The sequence below is a fragment of the Papaver somniferum genome, chromosome 9, assembly GCF_003573695.1.
Source record: "Papaver somniferum cultivar HN1 chromosome 9, ASM357369v1, whole genome shotgun sequence".
NCBI classification, from domain to species: Eukaryota; Viridiplantae; Streptophyta; class Magnoliopsida; order Ranunculales; family Papaveraceae; genus Papaver; species Papaver somniferum.
In genome coordinates, this window is record NC_039366.1 from 137,160,340 (window position 1) to 137,169,296 (window position 8,957).

The following is an 8,957-nucleotide window of genomic DNA, read 5'->3' on the forward strand; positions in this document are numbered from 1 at the left end:
TTTACACATTTTTTCCCTTTGATTGTCTTTACAACTTTGATTTTCTTTGCCTTTTGGTTAAATTCTTCTTTGCCTTTTAGCTGGAAACTTCAGTTGGTTAATATCTAAAACTTGAATACTTCTTCGTCTTTTAGCTGCAAATTAAAAAGAAACAAAATCAATAAACAAAGTTGCATTACAAAAAATTAAATACAAGTGAATTAATTTTTCTTTAGAAAACTACCATTCTCTAGTTTCTTATATCAATCGCAAATTTTGTTAACATCATCTTGTTGAACAACTCTAGAAAAATCACCAAGAGATATAACTTCTCCCATTTGAATAAAGTAGATAAGATTAGAACAGAGCAGAGCAGATGAAGTGTAGAAGGTGTGTTTTTACCTCACATTCTTACTGCTATTTATAATCGATGGAATTTCCATTGGTTTGAAAAAATAGCTGCCGAAATCTGATAGAATTTCCATCGGCTAACGAGATTTCTATTAGTACCGATAAAAATTTCATCAACACCGATAAAATCAGCCGGTGAAAATTCTACCGGTCACCGCCAATTTGCTAGGCCACTTAGCTTGGCCAAGCCCCTGTTTTGTAAGGGTGCATATGAAGGGGCCTAATCCATTTCAACTTTCCCAAATTAATATAAATTTTATCCATTATTATAATCCCAAATTATATATCTATATCTACAAGCATCCATGATTCTTTAAAGAAACATTATAATATTTTTTTTTTGAAAGAGGGTTCAGTATCATTAGAGCAACCACAGTGGGCGAGTATAACCAAATATTTGGTCAAAAAACGAGACACAACGGACAGACTATCGATTAAAATCCGGACCAAAGACCAAATCCCCGACTATATTTGGTCTAAGACCAAGACCAAAACCAAATATAGTCGAGCGAACGTATAGTTAACGCCCCACCATCAGGCGGGTGTATAGTTAACACCCCACACCAGGCGTGCATAAAGTCCCCGCCCCATACCAGGCGTGTTTTATACCTCCCCCCATTTATTTATTTTTTCTTTTGGGTGGGGCGGGGTTTATACCTCCGCCCCACTCTTTTTTTTTAATTCACTTTATATATGGGCGGGATTTATACCTCCGTCCCATTTTTTTTTTGTTTTTTTGTTTTTTGGAATCTCATCGGGCGTACGTATAGTTTACGCCCCACACCAGGCGAATTTTTAGTGCACGCTCGATCAAATTTAGTCTTCTATCCGTATCGTCACACACCAGACTAAACTCAAATTTGATCGTTTTTTTTGGTATTTAATCTTTGGTTATACTCGCACCACTGCAGTTGCTCTTAATTAACACCGATCCATACACCCTGTTAAACTGAAGAGGAGAAGAGGCGGCATCTAATTGGGCGGGCTCCTGTAACCGAAGGACATGATTTGAAGAAAGCCGAGGCGTACAACGAGGTGCTAATCATCTAGGTCAGTCCAAGCCATAACCCTAAAACTTATAGTCTCTCATCACTTCTTCTTCGTTTTTCACTCGACCCTTAAGAGAGAGGCTCTCAGCACCACTACCCCTCACCATCTGCACAACAACTTCTTCTTCTTTCTCCATCCTCCATAATCATCTAGGTCAGTCCGGTCTTCTTTCTCCGTCTAACTATTTTGGGTTTTCTTTATAAGATAATAATGAGAGATCTGATTTTGATGCTAGGGTTTCAATATATTTTTATTTGTTTTTTCTATAAGAGATTTTAGAAAGAAAGGGTTTCGTTTTCTTAATCGTGTTAAGTGAAAGAAAATTAGAAGGGAAGGAAATAGGCAGTAGAAAAAATTATATCAAGGCTTAATTTGGATTTCAACTTGTGCCGAAGTTGAGGCAAGTTTGCTTGGTGTTTGTCTTAGGGCAGATTTGACAATTTAAGTTAGTTATGTAAATTATTATTAAATTCCAGGGTTCATGATAGAAATAGGTTTTGTACATAATCCAGTGCTGTATATTTGTTCTAGAATTGTAGAGAGTATATTGTTCTAAAATTATTGGCTTGTGAAATCTGTGCTGGACATCAAGCATTCTTTTTGATCCTGTGCTTGACATAATGTTGTTTCTGGGTTTTCAGTGAATTTGGTAGGTGAACATTTTTAGTATAGTTTTTTTTGAGAAGTCAGTGGGATAAAATGTTGGTTTTGGAGATTAATACTCTGGAGAAATGGATTTATAGCATTTTATGATTATGTAAAAAAATTCTGGTTTTTGAGTCCACAGCATTCACATGCGTTTGTGCTTTGCATGGGATTGCTTGATTATGAAAGTTTGATACTTTACTAATTTATCTTGTTTTGGTCTTCTGTTTTATAGGAGTTGCAGGATTCTTCTTTTTCTTCAACAATGGTAACGACAGGGGATGAAGTAATCAGTCAAGAGATGACCCAGCTGATGACTGATGTTTTATATGCTGCACCACCTTCAACATTGTTAGAGGAGGCTGAATTACTAAAAAAGTGCAAACGGGCTATCGATGCTGTGCAGAAACTCGAGATAGCACTTTCCTGGCAGGTGAAAATTTTAACCCATTTTGTGGAGTTCTGTTTTCTTGATGTTTGTTTGCTGTTTTAATGTCTATCGCTTTTAGGTATGCTTTGCCTATATTCACAAAAGAATGGGACGGCCTCTAGAGGAACAAAAGCTCGTGAAACTCGCGATGGATGTTGCTGATAAGTTGGCCAAAGATCCAGATGATACTTTCAATGGATTAGTGCATTATCTTTTTAACTGTATAGGTTATGGTGGTAAATACAGCTAATCAAATTCTTTAGAAAACTCATTTCCACTCTTGTTTTTTATATATTACTGACTAATGTATATATATATGTATTTTTTTGATGGATACTGCAGTTGATGTCTTAGCTGCTTGCTATACACGGCTTCTTAATGAGAAAGAGGAAGAGAAGAAAAAGAAAGAGAAAGACAAGGTTAATGAGACAGAGAATGAGAAAGACAAGGACATTGAGCTCCTGTTATTGCGTCTCTTCAGATGTAATGTCTATGAATGTGATTACCCTGCGCAGCGAAAGGTTTGACTATCCAAAGACCTCTTGTCTTACATAAGAAAAGAAAGTAAAACACCTCAACTATTTGTTTTATATCCATGTTTGATCTTCTCTTGCTTTTTGCGGACGGCAGGCATATTGCGTAGGATTTCCCAAACAAATGAAGAATTAGCAAAGCATAGACTCTGGGAGGCTTGTAGTTATATTCAACAGGTTCGTTCTCTACTAAATTTGATTATATTTGTGTTAGTTGAAGGTGAAAAAGTTCATTCTTCTGCTAGTTCACAAGTAGAAGTATGGGTCCAGTAGCTTGTTTATTATACACATATTCTCAAATATGGCTCAGGGGAATAGGGCTTGAAAATGTTTTTGTAAATAGTGCATGAGATGGTACCCTGTTTTGTGGCTTGTGGTAGGTACCAAGAGAGGCGGCACTACTTAAACCTCATGAGAGAACAAGACAGTTGGAATCAACAGATGAGTCACTACTTAAACTAGCAAAAGCCTGTTTTGAAGAGTCGTCTAAGAAAATTGAACTGAAGGAACCGGATGGTATTCTCCTCTATAGTTCACTCATCTTCTGAAACATATTTAATCAATGCCACTTATGCAAATGGCTGTTGAATTCTTTTGCAGCCCTTCTCTTCATTTCGATGCTAGAAAATCTGGAGGAATATAGCGATGCGCTTAAAATCCTCAAAAAGTTGCCACCTAAAGATGAGACGCAACGCATAAAGGTACGAGTTTTGGCAAACTAGATTTTAGGTAGTCATCTAGCTGAACAGCTGATCCGTATAAGGAGCTGTGTAGGGAAGACTTTGTTTTCCATATGATCCTAGAGTAAAAGCTTAAGTGTGTTCCGATTTGCTTTTTTGAGTCTTAGACTTCTGCACCCAGTAATGTCACTTCTAAAGGCTTTCTTGCATCGTTCTGGTTTTCCTTCACAGTCAACAGGCCTGGTGGGCTAGATTGTAACCTGTGCGAAGGTTGTGTCTAGCAGAGATAATAATTTGTGTTAACCAGATTTGAAGTCTTAACTTTTCGTTTTCTATTGTTTGACTTTGAGTTGACAGGGACGGCTTCTTGCTCTTCAAAAGAATTATTCTGATGCTACTGCGGTCTTTCAGGGGTTACTCGAGAAGGGGTATGTTTGCGAATCTTATTTTTATCGATAGAGTTCGCTTCTGCACCGTGACAATCATCTAATGCTCTTGCATGGTTGTTCATACTGTGCATGATAATTACAGTGAAACTATCGAGTACTTGTGATGTCTGACTTTTCTCTCTTTCTTTTCTCTGTAATGTGTCAGCACTAATGATTGGAAGTGCTTCTTAGACTATCTGGACAGTTTGTTGGAGGATGCCAGCAGGTGGTCTACTAGGACCGAAGATGATCAAGCTCTTCCAAGACCTTTGTCTAGAGAAAAATTAGAAACTGCATCCGCTTTTGTGAAAAAATTGCAGCAGTCGACTGTCCCTTACTGGGCAGATATCGAAATTGAGTTCAGGAAATCATTTCTCGACGGGGTTATTAGGCATGATGGGATGCAGTTGCCTATTTGCAAGTACTTTGACAGGTCTCTTTCTCACTAGTAACCGTTTCGAATGATCACTGTATAGAAGGTTTAGAGTATATGAAAAACAAAAATCTCTTGATTGGAGCCCTATTTCTTGCTTATTTATGTTTTAATTGCTAGCTGCGGGTAGTATATTTGTCTCAAATTTATCTTGGTACTCACCTGTGACCCGCCTAGATGTTTGTTTTAGGAGACAGTTTTGCCATGTCGTGTTTATGTTCCTCTTATCATGTATGCTGTCCATGAAGATACAATCATAATTTTGGCATTTTACTGCATTTCATCTTAACTTAAAATTTTGTGAGTTCAGATTCGGTCACTTGCCTACCTTCATCTCTGATATTGAGAAGTTCCTCGAAGTCTTGGTCCTGGAAGAAAGGAGAACATTATGTGGGTGTCTTCAAACATATCTTGGGGAGGATAATGACGAGTCGCATAGTATTCTGAAAACGATTACCTTCTCTGGCATTGAAGAATGGTTTGGGTTCCCGTTTGAGTTATCTATCAAGGGTGAGGCTCTTCTAAGTTCATCATCTAGATGTTCACTATTTAAACATAGTTCTTGAATATAATAGTTTCTTCTATATTCAGAATAATTTACCATCTCGTTTTTAATGCCTGGAATATCATATTAACTTTCCATTTTCTTAGATATTGCAACAAGAAATTTAAAGATAGGAGATACGTATGTTAAAAATCTTCAATACAAAGAGTACCTGGATTTCAGGGAGGGACAAGATCTCTACATGGCATGTAATGCGCTGGTGCAGGTATTCCTTTAGTCCAACACCCGTTTTAGTTTTTGAAATGCCATATGATTTGGAGAGAAGTTTAAAACGGACTATGCCTTTGTGTCTGATTAGGTCTAGCTTGGTTACAGTTTTATGTACTTCACCATGATTGCTGTGATTAGGTCAAGCTGATCTTGTATGCGGGATTAATAATTTCCTACCTTTGTGTTGCTATATTTGCTGTGCTACATCGCATTTAATAATTCTTCCACTAATTAGTGTTTTCATTTTATTTCCTCAAGTTTACTTCTCACTTATTTATGTTGCATGGTTGATAGTTGTTCTGGCGCACCAAGAATGTTGGTTACCTGGTGGAAGCAATCATGGTTCTGGAATTCGGCTCAGAAGAACCACAGGTCAGATATCAGGCATCACATCTTCTATTCATAATCTTCGTGGATCCATTTGTGCAGATGGTGGACTCTAATGTTAGTGTTCATGTATGAGCATCACCTTTGTATTTTTCTTGTTCTGCAGATCCTGTTGGCAGTTCACAACTTCATTGATGCACTTATACACTTACATCGGCGCGCTACCTTTGGCCCTTGAAAGGCTAGTATTTTGTAAAACATTTTTAACCATTATTAATTGGAAAAAGTTGTCTAGTGGTTCTATCTAGACTGTATTGCAACTTTAGGATCTATTGCTCTTGGCTGAGTTATTCCTTTTCGAATAGGTACCAAGCCCTGAATGTAAATAACATCCTATGGGAAACATTCTGGGAGCATATAATGCCAGGAATGTTGGCGTCACCACATTTGGAAGATTTAGGTGGCGTCTTACGCCTTTATTCAGGTTTTATGGATCACCATCTTTCTGATGTACGGGAACGCACCTTTGACGCGTACGCCACTGGTGATCACGCACTTGTAAGTTATTTATCTTCCATTTTTTTTCTTTTTCTTGTGATGGGATACTGGGGTTGGATACTTCATGGTTGGGAGTATTTTTAGTTACATGTAGCTTTCTCTAGCCCTAGCAACTACCTTTTCCCATATTGCTGTCTGTATTTCATTTACAGTTTACACTTTGATGACCTGGGCGCATGTTTGTGTTATTTCTTGTGTGTCTTGTTAATACCAGTTCTGTTTACTATTCATCACCTTTTAGGCAATCAAGTTGGGTTATTTCACGAGGCGGCTTAAGACATCTCATCAGTATGTGATATCAGAAGTTGAAAGCATGGTATTAGAGGTGAAGCACTCAGTAGAAAAGTTTGGGAAACTAAAGGTTAGGATTCTTCCTGTTGGAATATGTTGGATGGTCCACAAAATGAAGAATTTGTGTTACATGGATTAAAAAAAGTGTAAATTGATGTGTTGCATTAAAAAATATTTGTAGGAGATGAAGTCCTGGAGTGAAGAACTCCAGAAGCAGTTTATTGAAAAGAGCAAATCTGTGACTTTGAACGATGACCCACGATCAAGACCTTGGTGGACACCCACTCCTAATGTTAATCACCTTAAAGGTTGGTATTTTTCTTTTGCTTTTGGCATCATTTTTTTCTTTTCATTTTTCTTCAAATAGTGTTTTCATGTCTGTCGAGATCGAAGAGAATAGTAGATCCAAGATTATCCCTTGCTTCAGTGTCATTTGCAAGGAATTATTTAGGTCGTTGTTGTTGATTGCATTTGTTCTTTATGACAGGGACATTTGATGGTGAAAATGTGGTTTACAAAAATCGAAAAATGCAGGTACTAGTAATATTCTATATATTTATGCTAGGCTCACATTTAGTAGCATTCAAATAGAACAAATTTAAGCACCTTTAAGAGCACACACCATAAAACAGTTCCTCTTCTTTTTATGTTGCAAAATCATGTTTTTATCATCTCTCTCTTGGCAGTGTGAATCGTTAAGGAAAAGTTACTGGTCTCGAACTATTGAGAGGAGGTCTCTGCTTCTTAGCCTGATCACTTATGCTCTCCAGTCTCCTCCAGTATGTGGGATGAAAGTATTCTCTAATACTTCCCACAAAATTTTAAAGCTTCATGAGATTAATAATAAATATTTGGAAAGCCTTGAGCTGACTCGTGATGAAGCATTAGATTTGATTACTAAAGTTGCAGAGGGCAAGCCGTTTGAGAACGAAAAGGTAGATATTATCAGTTTGATGACCTATGGGGTCTTCAGCTCAGAAGATACTGTTCAACTTGATATGGTGAGTCGGATGATTTCCACGTTCGTAGCTGATAAGCTCGAGGACAAGCAATTGCCGATAAGCTTTCGAGGAGATGATTTAGCACTTTTGTCTCAAATAGTTGCAGAACCTTTAGCCTGGATGAATCTTCTGTTTGAGGTCTGTATCGAGTTCTATGGGTCCAAGTCAAAGAATCTCAAGAGGAGTAACAAGGAACTCATAGGCAATACATTTATCCAGTCAATTAAATGTTTGATTGGTGAGTCCACTAAAATAATAGATGGCATTGAAGCTGCATTGAATAAAGAGCTTGCCGTTCCATCAACTGGGTGGCAGGATTTTCTATCTTCAGGAGTCAAGGAAAAAGAGACTGGTCCAGGGCAGTTTATCAAAATTCTAGAGACAATGTGTGCCTCTTCAAATTTACCTACTATTCAAGATGTAAAAAGAGAATGGAGCTGCAAAACTGTAAAAGGGGAGATATTGTCAGCCCAGAGAAAGACTTTGGAGGGGATTTTAATGATCTGCAAATCGAAGAACCATCTGAGAGCTTTAAAAAAGAGGAAACTTCAAAAATGTGTTTTGAAATTATAACCTTCTAATCAGAAGTAGCTAGAGTTTCGACAGTAGGACGGATAATAATCTTTTTGTGTACATATAAAAATGTGTAGCTTCAAATTAACCAAGGTTGCAACTTCATTTCTCAAGAACATCGACAGTATTCGGGAGATATATTTGTTGGTTATCTGCCGAATATTGTTGGCCATATCTTCCTGGATACAAATTGGTAATAATCGGTAGTTTAATGAATTTTTTGACTTCCGAATATATTTAAGTAGACACACAGTATTCAGAAGTACACTCGCTACCGAATATATATATATATATATTGAAAAAATCTCAAAATTTCTGATATAGGAAAAATCCCATTTGGGGCCAGTATTTATTCGGAAGACAATATAATGTTTTATACCTCCGATTGTGTAGGATAAAATTTCAGAGTTTCTGAACTCCAGTTGATGAATATTCGGTTATAAACATGTTTAGTTATATTCCGATTGTTTTGCATTCGGGAAAAATATGTGTCTTCATATTTCCGAATTTGTTCATTCGGGTTATAGTTGTGTACGTTGTCTTCCGATTGTGTAGGATGAAAAATTTAGAGCTTCTGAACTCCAATTGATGCATATTCGGTTGTAAATATGTTTAGTTAGCTTTCGATTGTTTTGTATTCGAGAACAGTACGTGTCTTCTTACGTCCGAATGTGTACATTCGGGTTATATTTCCATACTTTGTCTTCCGATTGTATAGTTTGTAAATATTGTTCCTTTCTTTATTGTTTAGACAAAGTCGAGAAAGGAGGAAGAAAGTGACAGCTAGTGCTAGGAGGGAAAGGAGTGCCAAAGAAAGCAGTCAACAAGGAGTGCAACCCAAGT

The 8,957-nt window shown here is 37.2% G+C and overlaps 1 protein-coding gene across 4 annotated transcripts; it reads left to right on the top strand.

Annotated features, from left to right (window-relative positions):
- Positions 1-1,439: 1,439 nt before the first annotated feature.
- On the top strand, positions 1,440-8,219 carry LOC113309845 (N-terminal acetyltransferase B complex auxiliary subunit NAA25-like). 4 transcript variants are annotated; one of them, XM_026558364.1, is made up of 15 exons: positions 1,440-1,593; positions 2,321-2,518; positions 2,595-2,751; positions 2,858-3,036; positions 3,139-3,225; positions 3,429-3,564; positions 3,649-3,749; positions 4,086-4,156; positions 4,323-4,589; positions 4,900-5,099; positions 5,241-5,359; positions 5,659-5,736; positions 5,858-5,932; positions 6,057-6,249; positions 6,491-6,582. In XM_026558364.1, the coding sequence occupies exons 2-13, from the start codon at positions 2,351-2,353 to the stop codon at positions 5,927-5,929; spliced, it is 1,635 nt and encodes a 544-aa protein (XP_026414149.1). In that variant the 5' UTR covers positions 1,440-1,593; positions 2,321-2,350; the 3' UTR covers positions 5,930-5,932; positions 6,057-6,249; positions 6,491-6,582. The 4 variants fall into 4 exon arrangements, with proteins under 4 accessions (XP_026414149.1, XP_026414150.1, XP_026414152.1 ...); XM_026558365.1 differs by having other exon boundaries at positions 4,362-4,589; XM_026558367.1 differs by lacking the exons at positions 1,440-1,593; positions 2,321-2,518; positions 2,595-2,751; ... (6 more) ...; positions 4,900-5,099; positions 5,241-5,359 and adding exons at positions 6,722-6,848; positions 7,028-7,074; positions 7,227-8,219 and having other exon boundaries at positions 5,663-5,736; positions 6,491-6,610.
- Positions 8,220-8,957: the final 738 nt, after the last annotated feature.